At 38.8% G+C, this 23,541-nt stretch overlaps 1 protein-coding gene across 1 annotated transcript; it reads left to right on the top strand.

Annotated features, from left to right (window-relative positions):
- The first annotated feature begins 2,497 nt into the window (after positions 1 to 2,497).
- LOC149474384 (uncharacterized) lies at positions 2,498 to 20,609 on the top strand. The gene is made up of 8 exons (XM_089665471.1): positions 2,498 to 2,559; positions 5,119 to 5,166; positions 9,384 to 9,434; positions 9,931 to 9,996; positions 11,060 to 11,107; positions 12,363 to 12,395; positions 17,118 to 18,022; positions 20,440 to 20,609. Exons 1-7 carry the CDS (start codon positions 2,524 to 2,526, stop codon positions 18,012 to 18,014), a joined length of 1,179 nt encoding a protein of 392 aa, XP_089521597.1. The 5' UTR covers positions 2,498 to 2,523; the 3' UTR covers positions 18,015 to 18,022; positions 20,440 to 20,609.
- The last annotated feature ends 2,932 nt before the right edge of the window (positions 20,610 to 23,541 follow it).

Here is a 23,541-nt window from a genome sequence, read left to right as displayed (position 1 = left end):
CCTCAAGAGTTGGTTCTGGCCAGCTCAGTGGATTGCTTAACATTTATAGATAAAGTTGATCCAGGGAATATCCGATTGCCTCTCGGGGGATTAGGAAGGAATTATTTTCCTTGCAGGAGCAAGTTGGGTCATGCTTTGCTGGTTTTTTTTGCCTTCCTCTCGATCAACTTTGGGTATAGGATCGTAACTTTTTCTTATTTAACGGTTGAACTGGATGGACTTTTGTCTTTTTTCAGCCAAACTAACTATGTAGGTAATACCTAGAATTTCAAATATCATATTTGTGTACTGTCTTATACATTAGTAAAAGCTCTTATTTTTAAAAAGTAAGGGTTAAAAAATTGTGTTGAAACTGCCTACTTCCTTTTGAAAATACTTATTTTCTGGTTATTATGCTGAACCACTGACTTCAGAACTGTCTGTGTCAACTACCTAGAACAGCTATGCAGAAATCAGGAGAACATTTAGAAATTCCTATTTGCATACTTGTTCTAGGCCATGCAATCAAACTATTTAAACAAGAATCAGGTTGTGTACTATTGGTTAGGTCAATGTATTTAGTTGTAAGGGTGCAATTCTAGGCAGTTCCCCAGTAAACGCTAGTAGCAAGATAGGGAGAATGGTTTAAAAAATAATTATATTTATAAAATATACATGCATTTTTAAAGCAGTTAAATTCATTCATATTGTAGGTCCTGCAGCTTCCAACTGTAGAAAGAAGTGTTCTTCAGCCTGCCGGCAAAGCCAGCTCACTGATGTATCCTGCCTCCAAAAAGCTTTGGTAAGTCTAAGATATCATAAAATCTTAGAAGAAACCCCACTCACTTGTCTGCAGTTTGTGGTGGCAGCCCACTGGCACTGTTGATAAGAACAACAGGCAGGAGGCTATATGAATGCAGGGTATGTGATGCCGAAGTATCAGGTACAGAAATTGTACAAAGAGGAGTTTAAGGAGGAAATTGTATAAATATACAGTACAAATGGTCCATATAGTAAACTTGGTGCAAATATGATCACATTGCAAATGACAAGGGGGCACTCATTGCATCTTGAGGAAAAGGGGTTTAATGTTTGCATATTGAAAGGCTTCTTCGCAGTAAGAGGTGGGAAAATGTGGAAAATACTTTCTCGGGTGCTAGTTTGGGCCGCTTAGTAGATTCTTTAGAAACAAGCTGTTTGTAATTCTAAATACACAGAATATAATGGCTTATTATAAGCAATAACACCATAGGTTGTTGTTTAGGGAACTTATGATTGCTTTGGAAGCAAATCAGAAAGGAACATATTTGCCTGTTGGAGAAAATTGCACCATGCTTTACAAGCTTTTTTTTGCCTTTGACTGGATTGACTGTGCTTTAAAGTGTTACTAAGCCCAGGACCTGCACTCACTATATCTGGTCTCTCACAGTACACTCACCATGTAAGTGCAATTATTTTAGTAAATATAAACTGCTAAATACCTTTTCTCATCAGCAGTTAGAGCAGTCTTGTAACTTCTATCAGTGTTCAGCAGAGCACTGGTTAAAGCTTGTAGGAGGAGTTTTCATTTTTCTAGGAGGATGCAGAAGCTCTGACTTGGACAGTGCTGATTGGCCTTGTGCTGACCACATGCACTTTCCCAACAAAAAAAAACTCTCTAGCAATACACACCAAACTAAGCATATGCAGAGTGACTCCACACAATATGTATTACCAGGAGATAAGAGGGGGACACTGAAAGAATGGGAGGATCAGAGAAGTCAGGATCAAACAGCCTTTTACACAATGCAGAGGATTAACTCCTTAGGTTCCACAGTGAGTATAACAAGCATGCTTTACTGCATATACAGACTGATTTTACTGTTGAGAGTTTAGTAACACTTTAAGGGTTCTGTATACGCAACTTTTTTTTTACTTATTTATTTATTAATTTTTCTGTTGATTGGACTCAATGAACTGATGATACTTTGTAATACCTAATTGAAACTGACATAGTAAAAACAACTTGGGGCTTCTAGGGTAAACTGCCTTTTTTCAGAGTAAGTGATCCACATAATCGTTTTTGCTTTTAAAATCTTCAATTTATTAATAATTCCACAGTCTACAAGTCTAAATAGAGAAAGTTGACATGTTTCAGCCTACACAGCTTTAGTCATACAACGCGTCAACTTTATATATTTAGATTTTCACACTGTGGAATTATTAATAAGTTGAAGGTTTTAAGAGCAAAATGGTGGTGTGGATCGCTTACTCTGAAGATTACTTACAGCTGTGCGACTGCTGACTGGGCACCTGTAAGCGCTCCAATGTTTCACATGACTTGAATGGGTAGTAGCACCTGGTAACTTACTATGAATATTAAACTGCCTTTTGATTTTCTATTAGTAATTTCTTTTTTTCTACATTATTAATATACTTGCATCTATGTAATGCAGTGAATTATTAAAATGCCCAAATGATCAATAAATACAACAACAGAAAAATAATGTTTTTTCTGGGTCTTTTTTTGTCTAGTTGACAAACACGCCTGCAACTGTTGACGCCATGACAAACTTCCTTTGTGCCTATGACAAGGCTAAGGTAACAAATTTAAAAATTCTATTTTATGTATATGAAGGTACAACATTGTACTGCGGTTTGCTTTTACAGTACATGCTAAAAAATAATCACAATATACTGTATGGTAAAAAGCTCAGCTAGCAATACCCAAAAAGTAATTCACATACTGTACCTCTGAATATTTTTGTTGAAAGCGGATAAAGTATGTTTAAAGGTTTTGTAAGTAAGTATAGTATGTATTTGTATTCTCTTCTATGGACCCTGGGTCTAAGCTGTCCAACAATGAAACTAGTAAATATGGTTGAGGTTTGAATTTGACACACAGTGAGATCACAACGAATTCAAGGGGTTTGAGATTCAAAGTTCTGTCAAATTTATGGTGAAATATGCCATACTCACTTTTAAAGTACCCATAATGCCTTGCTTGCCCTTTCAACTATGGTCAGCAGATTAGAATGCCCAATAATTAAGGGATGGGTTCCTAGCAGCCATTTGTCATTGTGTGTTGGAGAAGTTTAGGGAGAATTGACAGTCTGCATAGGGAGAGTTAGTTGCTAAACTGTGCAATAATGTGTTATATTGTGGCAAATTACTTTGGATTTAGTGTGGTGGGCTAAATATTTTTCTATACCCCACCTAGATTCACAGGTCATTTTAGAGTAGCCATTTTGTGTGAGCAGCAACAAATGTAGTTTTGCTGCTGGGTCCTCCTTTTTAGTGTTTTTGTTAAATATATACATATATTTTTTTTTATTGCACGTTTGTTTATATTTTCTCTAGATTATAAGAAAAATTGGTCAGAGTTTATTCCCTAAGGCTGCATTCACACTTGAGCGTTTTGTAGCTTGAAGCTCCACAAAAGATCAAACTTAAAAAAATTAGTTGTTCTCTATGGTGCCTGTTCACACCTGATCACGCTAACAGGCACCAGAGAGAACAATTGATTTTTTTAAGTTTGAGCTTTTCTGGAGCTTCAAGCTACAAAACTGTGAATGCAACCTTAGGGGTTATTTTCTGTAGGGAGGTACATTTCAGTTAAATTTATGTGTAAACTTTTTGCTGACACAAGCTGTTTGCTTGCTACACATCACTGCATACTTGTGCTGTACACTGCGCACCAAAGCACCATTTATCTCCCTATTGCCATAGCTGCGCTTAAATTTGGATTCAGCGCAAAGTTCGGGTTCATCCAAATGCAAGCCAGATTTGCTGAACTCTTGGTGAATTGAGCACAGGAAGATTCTCCCATCACTATTAGTAAAGTTCTAAGATCAGTACCAAGCGCAACCATTAGAATTCATTTTTCTTGTGTAAACTGTAGTATAATGTATACTAGTTGGTAGCTGTGGGCTACTGGATTTTGTGCCTAGTGCTTTACTTCTTGCAGTTTTTAGTGAAAAACCTAAAATTTCCAGTGACATAGAAGTCTGAGGAGCAGTGACATACCTGTGGGAGGTGGTCCGTCCTGGGCACAGTAGGCTGTGGGATACTCAAGTGTAGGTTTAGCCAGGTTTGGCACAGAGCAGGCTGAATACAGCCCTCTATATTATTTTGGGCCATATCTGTGCCATCCAGATCTTTGACAAACCAGGACTGTTTATGAGCAACTTACTGTTTGCCTGCCTTCATTTATTAGAGAGCCAGCAGAGAAAGCCCTGGTTCACACCAGAGCAATTTGTCATGCGATTTGATAGTTCCAAATTGCATGACAAATCACATCCTATTTGTGCCTATGGAACTGTTCAAATCAGTGCAACTCTGACTTTGCAGTGCGACACTGATTTTGAAAAAAGGTTCCTGTGCTATTTTTGCCGATCTCGTGTGCGACTTGCATAGGCTCCTGTGCATAAAGTTGCACAGATGTCCAGCAAGCTGCACATGAAATCTTACTGACCAGCGGCTTCAAGTGAAGTAGCATGATTTCAAGGTCGCATTCAGTGTGAACCCGGGCAAAATCTTTTACCTAATTTACTTGACCCCTCAGTTCTTTTGCAGTGCTTTGCATTAGATCATGTGGCCTGTCAAATTCATGATGGAACTGAGCAGTGAAAGACTTTCTCTGCTTACTGTCTGATAACAAGTAAAGGCAGAGATTCAGGGAGCAGGTGAGCTGTTCTTATATCTGTCCTTCATTCTTATATATATTATCCTACTGTTTTCCTGTTTCGCCACTGTGAAACCCGTAAATTTTATTTATTTCTTTTTTTTTTACTGCCATGGCCATTTGTACATGGTGTGAAAATAACAAATTTTTACTGTTTCTGTTTCTTTTCTGGCCAATTTTAGTATTTGTTTCATTTTAAAACGATTACCAAAAAATAATATGTTATCCAAAGGAGTAGGCGTCAAAAAATAAAACAATCTTGGGTGTCAGATATGCTAGGTAGGCTGCTGCTAGGGGGAAATCTTCTGCATTTGCTTTCAGGCAAGTTGTATGTCCCAGAGTTTGCTCAGATTGGAACTTTTGTGAGGTGGACTAAAGGACTGGGAGCATGAAAATTTATAATCTACATCCTTTGTTTATATTGTATTTTGCATTAGTGTTTCTTTTATACTGATTTGCCCTTCTTCTCCTTTTAGGTTTCAGAAAACAAAGCAGTACTATTAAGATCAATTCGTACTCTACAGGTCATTTTGCACAAATTTCCTAAATTTTAAAATTACATAGTATGGTGTGTGGTTAGTACATCAAAAGGGAGTGTATTACCAATCTTAGGACAGTGTATCATATTACCTGTTTAGACAGTGAATATCATTGCAATTTATGTGAACCCAGAGGGCTGATATCCCTTTATCTACCTTTAGAGTGATGACAAACCACCTAGCACCAGGATTCTGCCTGATTCTATATGTATTATTAAGTGCCGGTTCACATACAGTATATGCTGATCGGATATGGTTTGAACTGCATCCAATCCACATGACATGAGAAAAAAACATTGCTTCCTATGGTGCCTGTTCACATATGTCCAGTGCACAGGTGGTGCGGATTCAGTGTGGTTTGAAAAAGAGTCATGTACGATTTCTGAGCAGTGCCTTCAGGTTCAGGTGCAGATTATAGGCTATTAACTTCTATGCAAACCGTTTCTAAACCGCATATGTGTGAACAGGCTAAAATACTGAGCTAATCCTGTCCTGAACCTGATGTAAACCTGACATGAACAACTACTGTATCAATTAGCTGTGAAATCTGAGCTTCAATCCACACCGCACATGTGTGAATCAGTTCTAAACAGAATCTCTCGAGAAGCATGTGAAAGCTGAGGTATTGTCAAACTCCCAGTGCTCCAGGCACATGATTTTGGCTTAAATTGTTGTAACATTCTCCTAGTTAGCTAGGGGGAGCTCTAGCTTAAATTGTTAGACAGGGACTAAGCATCAGCCCAGGTGCAACAGTCAGAGGGAGGTTAAATTTGGGTCAGAGCTGAGATGCTCTGCAGGCCAGCCCCTCTAGAATTTCCCCCTGCCCTAGAACATTGGAAAAAGGTCTTGAAGCATTGAGTGGATCTAAGAAGTGGCTGGCTTGTACTCTTAAGGGATCCTGGCCAATCCCCAACCGTAGGCTTGGCAAGGGGACAGGACATGCTTTAAAAGTGAGAGAGCCTGCTCAGCTACAGGAGAGTTTGGGTGGAAGATGGAGGAATAGACTGAAGTGCAGGAGTCTGGGAGGGGACCCAGACCCAGATGGGAGAGGGGCTCACCTACAGGCAGAAGAGCTGGACAGGAAGAAAGCTTGTACCTCACTGGCCCCCTGAGGGAGGTCCACCTGAACAGCAGAGGAGCAACGGCACAGCTAGAAGGCCTGGTAACAGCCACCAAATCTATAGCAGCACAGAAGAGGGACAAGTGAGTAAACCTACATCCCTTGTGCCAGATAGGGGAAGGAGCACTCTGGTGGGAAGCCAGATTAGCAAACCTGCTGGGACTGTCTTTCTTTTAAAGTGGCAGAACTATATCCCCTGTCCATGGATTTCCTTCAGGCAGCCAAACTGAGGAATATTTGGGGTCTGGAGAGGTACACTAGAAGATGCAGGCTAGCTCTCCAACAGAGACTGTGTAGCAGTGGACTTGTGAATAGTTCCAGGAAGTTGTCCTCAGTTCATTGGTTCCATTGGGCATCCTATATACAGCTTTCCCCATCCAAGTTGATATCCCCTTAATAAAATATCAAAAACAAGTCAAAGCCAAAGCAAGTGTGTGAGAAATGCATGTTGCCTGGCTGTGCAGGACTATAGGGGGATCAAAAACTTTAGCAACTCTTAAGGGGGTAGTGCTACGTCATTATGGGGAAACTTCCCTAATCTGGGAATACTTGTACAGTTTTTTTTCATTGAATCAGCAGGGTGAATGAAAAAAAAATGACAGATCCCTGTATCAACACAATGTTGATATAGGGATCTCTCCTGCTGTTCTTTTGTATTCTGACAGTGTGGGACTTCCACATCCCACCACCAGAATACACAGATGAGTGCCTGCAGCCATTGGCTGCAAGTACTGATCAAATGCTGGTTTTCCAGCATGATTGTTTGACAGAAGCCATTAGACTGGCTTCTGTTAAACAGACAGCAGTACCCATGTACTGAAATCTAGCTGATTCCTGCTGAACTAGATAATTTTCAGTATTTGTGTACTGCACTTTAGTCTTCTCTCCCTCAGTGATCAGAGGGTACATTGTAACCTTGAAACAAATCACTTAGTAATTAGGTGCAGCAGGGGCTCATCTCTCTCAGGTAAATTGTAGTCAAGAACTACACAGGCCCTGAGATATGCATGATTGTATCACCTTTGAGCCAAAATTAGTCCAAAATGTAGATACCAGTGCTGGATTATGCCCAAAAACAAGAAGTGCCAGCCTACTAGAAAAAGCAGATGAAAGCATTGTCAAGTGGAGAACTTTGATCTCCGAGAGAGGTAATAAACACCTGCAAGTGCTCAACTTATACATTACTGTATGCAGAAACATGCACTTAACATAAATAATAAATTAACTGCATATTTCCCATAGGTTTAAGTAGCAATATACCTTGCAAAAAAAAAAATTCTCAAATGCTGCAAATATTACCGTGTCTTTTTGATAAAGCAAGAACAATATATATAAATTATTCCCAAAATTGTATTATGATGTCACATGGTCAAAAAGCTTCTGAGAAAACTGCGTGCTAAAATGGAAAAGGTTTATTGAAATATTAGAAACATTTAAAATCCCCACCATTAACGACACGGCACTGTGTGTGAGTGTGGAAAGTGTGCTCTGACATAGCTATAATAAATTTTGACTCTAAAGAAATGTATTTAATATTCTAACATTTAAGGAGAGCTATATTCTGCTACAATATGAACACATTTAGCTTCCTTTCACATGGCCATCCTTCAATATGTGTTAGCAGGTTATCTGTAAATAGATCCTCGGCTGAGTCTGATCAGAATGAGTTGGATGTCACTTTTGTGTCCCTTTTTATTTTTTCTCCATCTTCTGATGATGGGAAAAATGGACTTATGCAGCCTCTGTGGGTGGGCACACAATGGATTCTGTTCGCATCAGTGTTCCTTCATTATGTACAGTTTGGGTCTGCATAAACAGAAATGGATGCAACCATTTCAACCTTATATCACCTTTTCTCGATACTCCAATACACTTAAACAATGTCTAAATCATCCAAATCACATGAAGTAAATTACAATTTTAAATAAAATAATATTTAAATAAATGTCCCACAACTGAAATTGTCCAACCAAAATTCCAAAAGTCTCTGTGTAAATATTCGAAAATAACTTGCACGTACTCCAGTGTAGACTTTCCAAAATCGTTGTGAACCTCCAAAACAAAAAACCTGAGATAGTGTATTACCCTTTAACTACATCAAACCATGAAACCGTGATAACCAGTGTCACATGCAAACTCCTTAACATGCACACTTCACACGTGAGGGAGAGAGAGAGAAAAAAGACCCCCAAAAAAACAAAAATCAATAAATATATATATATATAAATTCTAAAATTGTTCCTCTCAGTTTCTTATTATAGTGATTTTAACAATACCCACAGCACAGTAAAACGTGACACCACCACACACTATACACTGATAGTGAACACTTCAAAAACACATCACGGTGATGGATCCAGTGATCTCCTCCAACTAGTGAAAGATGGATAATTACCCTTATGCAAACAATGACAGGCTTTCTATAACCCCATAGTGGCACTCTCCAAATACTTTACTCCTCCTTTACTTTAATAATAAAATATTATTTATTTAAAATTGTAATTTACTTCATGTGATTTGGATGATTTAGACATTATTTAAGTGTATTAGGGTATCGAGAAAAGGTGATATAGAATTGAACATACTTTCAAGGGTGAAATGTTTACTTTTCTTGTTTGGGATATTTTGAGAGATCATTTGAGTAGGAAGTGCACGGATTTATAGTTATTAACCATTTCAATCTTTTTTTTTTTGAGGACCTAAATGAACTGACATAAAAATAGACTCACACCTGTTTACATCCACCCACCCATAGAGATACATTGGGGGGGGGGGGAGGGGGGGATTTACTAAAACTGAATCTGGAGCAGCCATACACAGAAACCAATCAGCTTCCAGGTTTTTTTTGTCAAAGCCTATTTAAACAAGCTGAAGTTAGAAGCTGATGTGTTACTATGCACAGCTGCATCAGATTCTGTGTGCACCAGTTTTTGTAAATTCCCCCTATTGTGTTACACTGTAGATTCATGTTAAAAAAAAAAAGACAGAATGCTTGACTTAAATGGGCCTAATAAATCATAGTTTTCTATCTCCTGTCATACCAACTTACTGTATATCTCATATGGTTCTGTACTTTTTACAGGGAACAGCTGGTTGTAATCTTGCTAATCTTCTGGGAACTGGTACTACGTTAGTGAGTATTTGATTACCAAAATTTCTTTTAATCCACCTTGAATGTTTCTCCTGTACATCATGTATTTTGGGTTCTTTTAAAAAATGATAATGTCTGTGAGATAGGATAATATATTACATGATATTACAATTACAGTGTAAGCGCTCTGTTTAAAGTAATGTGTAAAGGAATACTGAACAGAATATAAAAGGCAACTAGTGGCTATGAAGATGCTAGAAAAGCTGATGTGCCTGTGGCCTGGTGACATTTGTTGTCATTTTATGAGTCTTGTGGTTATTTGAGTCAAGCTTCCAAACCTACTTCAGTTTATAAATATCTTATATTTCCCCATCCCTGAATCAACAGTGATGGTAGTTAAACAGTAAAGACCTTCTTTGGTTTAGCAGGGTTTGGTTTTTCTTACCAAAACTGGAATTCTAGTAAATGTCTGAACCTTTTAATTTCAGATGAACAAATGTTGATATAGTCTTTTCTTTTCACACTTATATTTATACAGGTGGCATTATCTGTTGATGTACATGGAGTTCTTCAGTATTTACTAAGGGCTGTTTATGATCTTATGGTAAGGGGATTTGACCAATCTTTTATGACTCTACAACATGGTGCCTAACTGCAGCATTTTATAGAACTCTTCTTTCTTTCGCTACACTGAATTGGTAAATGCTAAAATCTTTATCCATTACCTACACACTAGAGATTGGGGGATCCACCAAATTAGAAGTCCAGCCCAAATCTAGTCATATACACTGGGCAACGATCTGTAAATAGGGCCCTAATTTGTTGTGCGCCTTATTGCGATCTGTGATGTCTTTGGAGAGTTTTCCACTATATAGCTTATAACATCAGGACAAGTAATCAGAGGCTAAGGCTGCGGATAACAAGTAGCCCTTAATAATCCATTGCAGCAAATCAGCCAGCCAATAACACCCATGTAAACCACATGGGGGTTAAGGGCTCCAGTCCTCTCCATTTACACCTTAGCCGCCATACTCCTCATGGCTCCAGGTGAGGTTGTAAAAAAATATGAGGAAAGAAGGGACACCCCTCCCCTCCTCCCATCCCTGGGTGTCTCTTCTTTAATTCCCCTACCTTACTTCAGGGTTCTTATTGGCTGCCTGCTCTGCTGTATATACGGGCTCCTTGTTATTTACAGCCTGAGCCTCTGATTGGCTGCCCGCAGCTTGCAGCCTGGTATTATTGGTTGCATATGAGAAGATATCTCTGACTACTATAGCCAAACAGATATCTCAGATTCAACCAATCATAAAAGTCTGCAGGCAGCCAATCAGAGGCTCAGGCTGTGAATGTTGCAACCCTTTGTGTTTCCATGGGAAAGTGCTAAAAGTCCATGGATTGGGGCACAAAGTACTTGCCTTGCCCTGGGCGCTGATAACCCATGGCTATGCCACTGGGTGGATTTCCCTTCCTATCCAGGTGACCTCAAAGAGAGGAATCTCTCATTGGGGATACAGTAAAAAACTGGCAAAGAATTATGATCTGCCTAAAATGTTTTTTTGTATGTTCCCAATAAAGAATATAAAATTTTTTTGGCTGCAGTTCCATTTTGAGAATTATACATTTTAATTTATGTACCTATTATAATTCACATTTTATCTCTATTTTAGACTACTGTTAATATTGGAGATTACATTGTACCTCAATGTGGACAAGTGGTAATATGAAAATAATAATGATAGCATTTAAGTTGATGAAATGTTGATGACTAACATACAGTAGAGATCACCTCTTTAAACAGAGGAGAATATCTTTTTCAGTTGCGTTAAGCAGGGACTGGCCAAGATATGATCCATCTATGGGCAAGCTGATTGTACCCAAGTCGATTCATTGATTGACTTAGGTTCAATTAGCATATCCGATTTTTACATGCGATTATTGCCAGAGGCTATAGCTGCTAGCAATAATCAGTATGTTCTCCCAGCAGGGACGGCTTCCTATGCCCCCTGTCAGGAGAATACAATAATTTGGTGGGAGGGATTCCCCAATGAACACTGACTGTGTTGATATGGGGGAATCAAGTGAGTTTCTTTCTTGCAACCACAGAAAATTGCATCCTCTATGGCCTGTCTTAGTCTGTCCCTATATATATTAAAGAATTCATATAAATGAAACACAATTTAATTATCTTGGATTGATCCAAACATCTAGCTACCTGGTTCTGCCCTTGCTGCCCTGCCACCCATAGTACTTAAGTTTCATATCGTATAAAGTAGGTCTATGCAGAACCTAAGCAGGCATCTAATTCTATTTGTGCTGACATTTATAATGCCAAGAATGCCTAGAAACACATGTTGCTCTGCTATGCCAATATTCACCTTAGGAAATGGATTTTACCTGTAAATTTAAAGTGTTGTTCCACTTTAATCTAAAACTGATTTTTTTGGTTCACTCAATAAAGCAAAACAGATGGGTCCCTTCAACTCTTGGATCCCCACTATTATACTTAAACTGTTATGTCAGATAGATTCTTTCTACAATAATGTGAGGCATCAAGACCACTGATGGGTAACTATTGTAGCTTTCCAAAGTATTTTTATGATCATTTTTTTTCTAAGCACTGTAGCAGGTGCTGTGTATGACAGCAATTTTAGATTCATGCTCTGTCAAACAGTCCTAGGTCTGATACGAATGTTTGCTTTTTTTTGAGGTACCTCTTTTTGTAGTTTCTGGGGTTTAACATTTATTACTTTAGAACTTGATTGACAAGAAAACAACCAATCCGAATTCATCTTTTACTGATCTTGCAGGAGCATTTTGAAATCTGATAGCTATTGGCTGCTTCGTTTTGCATATCAGCATTGCACTTACAGCTGCCTCATAGAATATGCCTGAGCATGCATGTGAAACATTTGTCATGGAACTTTTTTACTGTGATTATTAAGGTTTGGCTTTGTTTTCCTTTTTTTACAGACACCACTTCTCACAAAAGTATCAAGAGTACTGGTAAATAAAAATGTCAAAATGTTGTTGTTATGATATTTGTTGATTAACCACTTGCCCTCCAGAGGATTTACCCCCTTCCTGACCAGCCCATTTTTTTGTGATATGGCACTGCATTATTTTAACTGACAATTGCGTGGTCATGCAACGTTGCACTCAAATGAAATGTATGTCCTTTTTCCCCCCACAAATAGAGCTTTCTTTCGGTGGTATTTTATTGCCTCTGCGGGTTTTATTTTTTTGTGCTATAAACAAAAAAAGACCGAAAATTTAGAAAAAAAAAACAATATTTTTGACGTTTTGCTATAAAACATATCCAGTAAAAAAAATTTAAAAAATCTAATTTCGTCATAAACTTAGGCCAAAATGTTTTCTGCTACATGTCTTTGCTAAAATAAAGCATAATACATGTAAATTAATTGGTTTATGTGAAAGTTATGGCATCTACAAATGGTGGTATATATACTGGGATTTTTATTTATTTATTTTTACTAGTAATGGTGGCGATCAGCGACTTATAGCAGGACTGCGGCGGGCATTCTGACACTGGAGGGGAACTGACTAACTGCAACTGACATCCCAATGACACTAATATAGTGATTAGTGCTAATAAAAAGCACTGACACTGTACTAATGACACTGGGCAGGAAGGGGTTAACATCTGGGGTGATCAAAGGGTTAACTGTGTGGTGTGTGTGATTAACAGTGTACTTCGTTTTACTAGGGAAACATGCTACTGTGTATTTCTCTTCTGTGCAGAGAAGTACACAGCAGCATGTTACTCCTCTCAGGAGAGAGACCTGTGTTGTTTACACACAGGTCTCTCCCCGTCACTGGTCCTCGGCGATCACCGGATGTCGGCTGCCAATGGCAGTGCTGGTAGGGCAGCGCACGCCCCCTACCCGGAAATGCAAAATCACGTATATATATATGTGATTTTGCACAGCCCTGACGCTCTGTAGCAGTAGTTCTGCTATAGTGCAGTTAATACTGACATCCATTCATTCATAGTGAAGATAAGGAAAAATAATGGCTTTCATTTTATAATATACACTTCTAATTTAAAATTTTTGTAAATCAGGTCCCATTTTTTGTTTTGTTTGAAGCACATATAAATGCTACGCATGCTAATGAGTCTAAGCAGAATATGACAAGGACTGCAGTGTTATCAGTAAATGTTTGCTAAATGTATTACTGTCTTGCTGTACATTTTCATATTAATTAACAGGTTCTCATACAGGCTCCAAAACTTAAAAAAAAAATGCTTACTTGCACTCCTTCCAGCATTACTCTAGACCAGCCTTTCTCAACTATTTCAACACAGAGGAACCCATGAAAGTTTCTGCTCTCAGGGACCCCTCTTAAAAATTACTATATCTACAACTGATGATACATTAGTGCAGTGTTTCTCAACTCCAGTCCTCATGGACCCCCAACAGGTCATGTTTTCAGGATTTCCATTATTTTGCACAGGTGATTTGATCAGTTTCACTGCCTTAGTAATTACCACAGCTGTTTCATCTGAGGGAAATCCTGAAAACATGACCTGTTGGGGGTCCATGAGGACTGGAGTTGAGAAACACTGCATTAGTGTGACAATCAGTGGTAAGGAAGGCTCCTTACACTTGTGGTCATGGCAAAAAATTACCTTCTTACAGATAGCTAACAAGATCAGTGGTGTCAGGCAGAAATTGTTAAATGCTCAAGGAACCCCCTATCAACCTGGAGAGGAACCCTAGGGTTCCATGGATCCCTGGTTGAGAAATCCTGCTCTAGACCAACTTCTTGATAGTGACAGTAATGCCAATGGTGGTCAGTGACACATGTGACAGGGTGACAATGAATTACCAGTCATTTGATGTGGAGTCTGTAATAGTTTTTTTACTTTTTCTTTTTTTATACTAACAACATATTCAGGAAGTGCAGAAAATACCTATTAATTTAGCAAGAAATGCAATATTCTCATCACTTCCTGTTAAATGAACTAAATGCATATACAACTTTAGCTTCATTCCAAACTACAGTTGCAAGAAAAAGTATGTGAACCCCTTGGGATTACGTGGAGTTTTGCATGAAAATGTGCTCTGAACATCATCTAAATCACAACAATAGAAGAACACAGTCTGCTGAACATAATACTACACAAACATTAGATGTTGCCATGGTTTAATTGCACATAACATGTAAACATTCACAGTGCAGGGAGGAAAAAGTATGTGAGGCCCTAGCTTAATGACTTCTCCCAGAGCTAATTGGAGCCAGGAGTGAGCCAACCTTGACTCCAATCAGTGTGATGATATTGGATGTGTTGCTGACAGCTGTCCTGCCCTTAAAAAACACCCACCTGTTTTGGGTTTACTGGTTTCAAGAAGCACTGTCTGATGTGAACCATGCCTCGCAGAAAAGAGCTCTCAGAAGACCTACAATCAAGAATTGTTGACTTACTTTTTCTTGCAACTGTATCTACTGCAATATCCACTGACCCCCACCTCCCCCAATCCCCAAGGGATATGTGCTTATAATCCAAATCAGGAGAGCAACCTAATGAAAGCCATGGCTCCTTCTATAGATACAGTACAGGTAAAGGTAACAAAAATTATGAAAAAAGAAAACTAATGTAACCATCACATCTAAGGATTGCAAGCTGCATGTTTTAAAACCCAGTCGCTAAAAGATTACATATATTTTAGATTAATGTAGTTTTTAAAGTAATTTTTTTTAAACTTTTCTTAAAATAATGCCTGGTGATCCTGTCCTGAAAGCCTTCACTCAGGTATTTTCTGTTATGGGATAAGAACTCTTTGCTCCTGTTTCCCAATTGGTCCCATGCTTTGTCACTCTGTCACATGGGCTTCTAGTGCAGAATACAAATGGCTGTCTCAATGAAAAATTTTTATTGTTTTTAAGTGCTTTTGCAAACTAAATGTCATTCAGTTAGGGTTTTTAAAATATGAATGGACAACTGCCAATTCCTGCAGATGTCAAACACAAAAGAGCTTTTGAAAAAGCTAGACATTTTTTTTAAAAGGGCATGATCTCAGGGCAAAACTCAGTAAAAAGCTTTATTTCTACTGACTATAGAAATAAAAGACAGCTCAGGAGGAGCCACTGTACTAACTATCCAATGCTAGTACAGTGTTCTCCCCTTCTGTGCTATTGTGTTCTGACAGGGGGGACGACCCCCCTCCCTACCAGAACACTCCAATCAAAACTCCGACTGATGCCGCCTGACATCCGGCCCATGTGTACTAGGCTACAGATGGAAGAAGAAGTGAACAATGGCAGACGCTTAAGTGTTCCAGAATGTAGGAAACACTGGTTTACTATGGCAAACTCACTCCCTAGGCCAGGACTGAAGTAACAGGTAGTAAGTATTATCATAACATAATGATTTGCCCACAACATCAGTAATTGGTTGTGGTCACTGAATATACCAGTTAGTAAAAACTGCAGTTTAGAAGGTTAGTACTACCCATATAGCTGGTGAGTGCATGATGGGCCATTTCCAAAACTATGGGTATCTCCAGAAGTCTACAACCTAAAGCAAAGCACTGCTGGCTGGGAAAAGTGTGTATATACCTAGAGATTGGGCATACAGAGCGCTAGACTTTGGAGCAAACCTAATACAAGCACAGCTATTTATTCTGCAACCAAGGCTTAAGAAACATCTGCAATCAATTAGGGTTTTTCTAGATTGATATTTGGCACAGCTTGCTTGTTAAAGCTGTTTGTTCCTACTGACATGGGTAGAACAGAGTTCAAACAGAGCACTGTAGTTGTGTGATTAGGATCAGTCTTTGTTCAGGTATCAAGGCAGAGAGAAAAAATGGCAGCAGAGAAGGTTATGAAACTTAAAGTGGAGTTCCACCTAAAAGGGGAAGTTCCACTTTAATGCTTTGTCCCCCGCTCCCCATTAAGGATTGGCACCTGGGGGGAGCGGGTACCCAAATTTGACATGTACCCGCTCCTACTTCCGCTGTGATCGCCTAGTCGATCGGAAGCGGAAGTTGTCCTCCCTCTCTCCCTGTAGTCTTCTGGGACACATGACAGGTCCCAGAAGACTATGGGGCCATTCACAAAGTGCAGCGCTTCTTGCGCATGTGCAGTGGGAATCCGGCTGTTAAGCTGCAAGCTGTCACAGCCTGGTGCCCACACTAAAGATGCCGGTGCCAGGGAGAGAAGCCAGCGGTGGTGAAGACACTGCTGGACCAAGGGACAGGTAAGTGGCTGTATTTTAAAAGTCAGCAGCTACAGTTTTTGTAGCTGTTGACTTTTTTTTTCAGCTGGAACTACGCTTTAATAATGCTTGTTTTTCAGCACCATCTCTTCAGTTCAATGAATACATAAGCATGCTTTTGTTAGTCGTACAAAAAAAATGACATGGTTGCTTTTGCATATATCATTAAAGTGATATTCTTCTATGTCTGTTGGTATCCTACAGTTAGCACATTATTCTCAATTTATAAAGCTAACATGCCAGGATAAGGATACTTATTTTTAAAAAAAAGACAATTATTTTTGCTGAGTCCCATGAGATTTGAAAATTACAGTCTCATGGTTCCAATAAAGATCCTTATCCTTAAAGGTTTGTAAATGTAAAATTCTATTATGATAAATCGTGTTGTTATTAAAAGTTCACTTTTATTACCAAATATTCAATTATATTGTTTCACAGTGTGCAACTATTCTGATGTTTATTTTCTTCTTCTTTTTTTTTTCATCCAGCTTTTATATGCTGTTCCTAGCTTTATTGGACAAAGTCAGGCAACTGTAACATTAGACAGAGTGAGCCACCTTTTAGCATTAGTACAGATTCGGTCTCCAGAACTTTTGCAGCACCTCCTAGAAGGCCTTGTGGGACAAGGTTCATTGGCTAGAGAGCTGGCTTTAACAAGTAGGATAACAGGAAGAGTTCTTAAACTTGCTGGTGATGTGGGTAAGACACTCCATGGAACCACACAAACTGTAACTGATCTAACAGGGGGTGTTTTACAATCCATAGGAGGAACAGCAGGGTCAGCGAAGGGGTCAGACGGATTACTTACAGGACTGCTGCCACCTGTGATAGGTGTAGTTAATGGTGTTGTACGTACCCTTGGCGACACAGTTGGAACAGTAACCAATACTGTTGAAGGACTGCTTGGTGGACCAAATGGTGGAATTCTTAGTGCTACTTCAGGGTTGCTAGGGAATCTTGTTAATCCAAACAATGGCATTTTAGGAACTGTTAAGAACATATTGCCCGGCCCTCTAGGAGGAGTTTTAGGCGAGTCAAAAAATGGCCCTCTTTCACTTGTGACACACCTTTTAGGAGGAGTTTTAGGGGGGAATGAAGGTGGCTCTACTGGTAAAACAATAGCCCCCAGCCTTTCAGGGGGACGTGGAAGGGATGATTTAGCTACTTTTCAAGCTTCAGGTGCAGTTAATGGAAATTTAGATAGCAATCTTGGAATCTTTGCTGGTGGACAATACGGCATTAGCAAACCTATTACAAATACAGGAAAACCTCAAGAAAACATGATGGAAAATGGAGGTGTACAATATGATCTTGAAGGTTCTGTTTCAGGAAGTGAAGCTTTAACAATGGAAACACCTGATTTTAATGTTCGTTTTTTTAAATAATAGAACAGGTAAAATACTATTATATTTATTATATAAATTATATATATTAAAATATATATTGTACCATGATGGACCTTTGCTGGTTTTACTGATGTTGCTATTGCTGACATACTTTTTATGTTCTAATTAACACCTACATAATACCATTGAACTCCAGGTAAATAAAAAAAGCCACAAATTAATGCAGCTCTCAAGTCATCGATACATCAATTATTTAATTTTTTATGCAAGCAGCCTTAGGCTACTTTCACACTGAGGAGTTTTTCAAGTGTTTTTGTGTTTAAAAAAAAGCTCCTGAAATACTCAAGAAAACTGCTTCCCTATGTATGTGAATGTATATCTATGTATGTTTTCACACTGAGGCGTTGAGCCTGCAGTGCGGTGTAAAAACACCTGCTTGCAGCATCTTTGGGGAGTTAAAAAAAAAAGCCCCAAAAATGCCTCTTCCCATTGAAATCAATGGAAAATGCCCCTGAGAAGCATTTTTGATGCAGTTTTAAGTTACGTGTCCTTTAAAAAATGCGATAGAAATGTGGCAAAAATGCAGTAAAAACAACTATGCGTTTTTGAGGCGTTTTTGCAGCAGATCAGTGTGAAAGTAGCTTAAGTACCAGACTTTGTCTTAGAATCTGCCTCTTGCAGCCCCTGCACAGTCTGTACAGCGGTGCTCAGGGAAGGGGAGGGAGATGCAGTATATGGAGTCAGTCAGTTTTACTGCAGCAGAGAGAACCCACTAATAGGTGGAGAAAAAAAAAGTGACCAAGAGATTAGTTCATCCCTGTGCTGATTGCACTTTCATTGTCCAGTACTGGTGTAGGGATGGAGCTGGGGAGAGCACCTGTAAATGAGAGTGAAACTACAGCAGATAAAGATCAGCTCCCGTCTCATGCTAGACAGGGTTGTGCTCTAGAGCCGTGTGAATCTCAAAGCTGGATGATAGGTAAAATAGCTTTCATATACACTGCTCCAAAAAATTTAGGGAACACTTTTTAATCAGAGTATAGCATCAAGTCAATGAAACTCCTGGGATATTGATCTGGTCAGTTAAGTAGCAGAGGGGATTGTTAATCAGTTTCAACTCCTTTGGTGTTAATGAAATTAACAGGTGCATTAGATGGGCAATAATGGTTTTACAGGTGGAGGCCACTGACATTTTTTCCCTACTCATCTTTTCTGACTTTTTTTCACTAGTTTTGCATTTGGCTAGGCTCAGTGTCACTACTGGTAGCATGAGGTGATACCTGGACCCTACAGAGGTGGCACAGGCAGTCCAACTCCTCCAGGATGGCACATCAATACGTGCCATTGCCAGAAGGTTTGCTATGTTTCACAGGACAGTCTCAAGAGCATGGAAGAGATTCCTGAAGACAGGAAGTTACTCTAGGAGAGCTGGACAGGGCTGTAGAATGTCCCTAACCTATCAGTAGGCCTGAGGGCCCAACATCCACTAGTGGGCCCTGTGCTCACTGCCTGGCACCATAGAGTTCAATTGGCATTTGCCATTAAACACCAGAATTGGCAGGTCTGCCACTGATGCCCTGTGTTCTTTACAGATGAGAGTAGGTTCACCCTCAGCACGTGACAGACGTGAAAGGGTCTGGCGAAGTCATGGAGAACGTTATACTGCCTGTAACATCGTTCAGCATGACCATTTTGGTGGTGGGTTAGTAATGGTCTGGGGAGGCATATCCAAGGAGGAATGCACAGACCTCTACAGGCTAGACAATGGCACCCTGACTGAGGAAATACCCGAGGACACCATTCTTCGTCTCATTAGGAGCATGCCCTGGCATTGTCAGGCATGCATACAAGCACGTGGGGGCCATACAAACTACTGAGTACTATTTTGAGTTGCTGCAATGACATTTCAGCAAAACGGACTTGCCTGCTGCGTAATTTTTTCACTTTGATTTTCGGGATGTCTTTGAATTCAGTCCTCTGTAGATTCATAATTTTCATTTCCATCAAACGATGGGGCATCCTTACGTTCCTAACACATTTCACAGTCCATATCAGTATAGAAATCTAGCATGATATTTTTCCCCATTGAGATCTGATGTGTTTTCAAAGTGTTCCTTTAATTTTTTTGAGCAGTGTTTATTTAATTTGTGCATTTAGCTGTTTGTTGAAGTTCAGCTTTATATATCTCACTAAATGTAACATTTACCATCTGTTCATCTACTAACCCACTATGCTTTATTACAATGCTTTTTAAAAACATATTGTGCCAAAAGGACATTTTTGTAAATACATCTATACAGTATTGATTAAATAAGAACTGTACTTAGCATTTAAAATAGGCACATGAAAAACATATATGATTGGGTATTTTAAACTTTCTACTCAATTAAAAAAATGTATTACTTAAAAAAATACTTTATTTAAATTTATAATAACTTAAAAATATATATTTTTCCATTTTCAGGGCACGAAAAATCATTTTCCAGTGCAAAAGAGCGAAACAATTACAGCACATACTATTATGTTACACTGCTGTTTGATTCATATAAATCTCAAATTGTGATTCTGTAGCTCATAATTTTAGAAAAAAGAATGTTACAAAATTATATAATCAATAAAATTGCATCAAAATAATCTTCTGGCTTTTGCATAATGCTTCAATTACAATGCTATTTCCTTTAAATGTTGAAACTGTAATACTGTAATACTACATTATCCAATGATTTATCTAAGGTTAACATGAAATGAAAAAGGTTTAGCTTTATAACCTATAGTTTTGTATACATGCATTATACTACATAGAATAGTCATTTAGAATACAATTTACACTATGTAATAAAAGTCACATTACCAGAGACATTGAACATGTATACAGTAAGGGCTAGATTTAAACCTTCCATCTTCCTAGGCCAAGTATGTAATTTAATTATTTATTACAGGTACTTATACAGCGCCGACAAATGACAAAGTACTGTACATATATATTATACATTCACATCAGTCCCTGCCCTCAAGGAGCTTACAGTCTAAGGTCCCTAACCTTATGTGTAATTCAGGAGCCAGTTAACTTACCAGCATGTCTTTTGGAATCTGGGAGGAAACTGGAGTACCTGGAGGAAGCCCACACAGGCACAGAGAGAACATGCAAACTTCAGGCAGGTTGTGCTGTGGGATCTTGTCACCATTACCTCACCTTAATCCCCAACCCCACATTTTCAACCATGGACATTTTACTGTGCCCTACAGCCCAACTCCAGCCAAAATCCTTTTAGTTTTTTGACAAAAGGGGGAAAGGCATAGACATTTTGAACAAATGCCCCTTGCCACCAGTCTTATCACTGCTCTACTGTATTGCTTTCTATGTGAGCAGTTATATAATTACATCACCAGACAGAAATAACTTATTGTGGCACCAAAATGATATGTGTTAATATATTAACCCTCTAAAGGGGTATTTCCAGCTGCCCCTGAAAATTAAATGCGCCACTTGCAAGTGAATTAGTGATGAATAGACAGGCGCTGTGCTCAAATAGGGTAAGTAGCATAAAGTGTAGGTATGCACACTATACACCCCATATAATGGCTAAATCATGAGTTTTGTGGACGAATATTATGCTTCCACCGAGTGCTGCATGAATTCAAATTCTGACAGTCCTTCTTTGACTTAAATATTTGGTGACATAGAAATCCATGTATCCACACCTCAGTGCAATAAGCAAATGAATGGATCACTCACCAGACCTTTATGACTCCCATTACAGTCGTCATATATTGCATTGTGTGTTATAAATCTCTGGAGGTTCCTCCCCATATGTTCACCAGCACCCCCACTTCCAGGTTGGATAGCCAGACGGACTGATGTATAATTTCCAATAAATTCCCCAAACAATAGTTGAAGGGATTAGAATAGTTAATCCTGGCTTTCTATGCCATAATACTCAAAAAAACCACAACAGTAATGACGATCTAAGTGTAGTATTTAATATGCCAAGAGTAAGAATAGTAACAAACTCAATGCAATCACATGATAAGGTGCCTAGGAAGCCAGCACCAGCATGTATTGCCTGTATGTTTTAGATCAAAGATGGCCAACGTGTGCTCCAAGCCTCTATCCTGGCCGGACGTGATGTCACCGGGGCCTGGATATGACAGTATCAGGCATTCTTCGATGTATGTTTTGCCTGGCGGCGTCCCCAGGAAGTGACGTCCACCATGACCAGGCTGAATATATATAGGGAGATCCCTTGTTTGATTGGGCAAACCATTGATTAATCATATTGTGATCGGATAGCTCTGGAAACATGGCCACTAAGACTAAACATTAACAGACTCAACAAGATGCTGCAACAACTTCATACTCAAGTTTAACAGTACAAATTAAGTTTATAGGTGCATTACTACACCAGAGAATTAGTTAGTATTAAAACAATAATATGTATAGGTAAACATATTAACCCCTTATTATACCGATCAATTCTAAAAGCCTTATTCACATCTATGTACGGTACTTGATTCAATAGACATAATATTACATAATAGGAGGTAATGGTAAGTGAATATACAAAAAGTAGAAACTATTTATTTAAAATAAAGATTAAACATAAATTTAAAATCATAAGTGGAATATTTCCTGAGACTCATCTTAAAGGGACAAGGCAATTTCTAATGGTTTGACTGAGATGATCTATAACAGATGGCCATACACCAGGGGGTTATTAACTTTAATGTAATCAGATAGGGGCAATAGGCTGAATACATTAGTGCCTAAATCAACTCAAGAAGGTGGCCCCTCAAACTGAGAGCCCATCCCATTTAGTCAAAGTAGTAGGGAATGAGAGGTTCTCATCACCCCTATTGTTAAAAGGGGCAAATTTGGTTCCTACTTTGAATAGAAGAATACATTCTGTGACCTCTCATCTATGGGCTATTGGGGCAGAGGCATAGATATAGGATAAGGTAGAAGTCCTCTGGGTGGGGTCAGAGAAATTTGGAAATCACCACTATATGTTATAAACACCTAGGGATAAGGACTGACAGAGAAAGGTAGTTTATATGGATATGTTTCAATCCAATGGGTTTTACAACAACGATTGTCCCACTTATCCAAAATGCTATGTATTTAGGGACCAGTTTCAATAATTGGTAAGGAAACAGTTGAGGTCTATATCTCTATTTAGACCTTCTGGGTCTAAAGTATGTAATCTATGTATCCACTGGGTTTCCATTTGGGAGACCTTGATAGTCATATCTGTGCCGCTCCAATGTTTGGATACCCTATCAATTCCCCAGAATTGTAACACACTGGAATCTTTGTTATGCTTCAGCCAAAAGTGGTTGGAGACACTATGTTGTCTATACCCTTTTTTAATATTGGTGATATGCTCACCTGTATGCGTAGACAACTTTCTGGTGGTTCTGCCAATATATTGTAAATTGAAGGGACATGTTAATATATATGTCAGATAACGGGTGTCACATGTGATAAACTTTTTTATGGGGTCATTTTCCCTTGTAACTTTAGATGAAAAACTATCTATCCTCTTACATTTATTCCTCATAGTCCTAC

This window comes from Staurois parvus, unplaced genomic scaffold, assembly GCF_062004578.1.
Source record: "Staurois parvus isolate SC_StPar_1 unplaced genomic scaffold, SC_StPar_1.0 ptg000006l, whole genome shotgun sequence".
Lineage (NCBI taxonomy): Eukaryota > Metazoa > Chordata > Amphibia > Anura > Ranidae > Staurois > Staurois parvus.
This window is presented reverse-complemented; position numbering and strand designations above follow the sequence as displayed.

What these genes read in the sequence shown, in the direction of transcription:
- LOC149474384 (XM_089665471.1), top strand. Translation starts at nt 2,524, where the DNA reads ATGACAAACTTCCTTTGTGCCTATGACAAGGCTAAG. An exon ending in GTGCCTATGACAAGGCTAAG is followed by an intron (nt 2,560 to 5,118) that starts GTAACAAATTTA and finishes TTCTCCTTTTAG; the next exon opens with GTTTCAGAAAACAAAGCAGT. An exon ending in GGGCTGTTTATGATCTTATG is followed by an intron (nt 9,997 to 11,059) that starts GTAAGGGGATTT and finishes TCTCTATTTTAG; the next exon opens with ACTACTGTTAATATTGGAGA.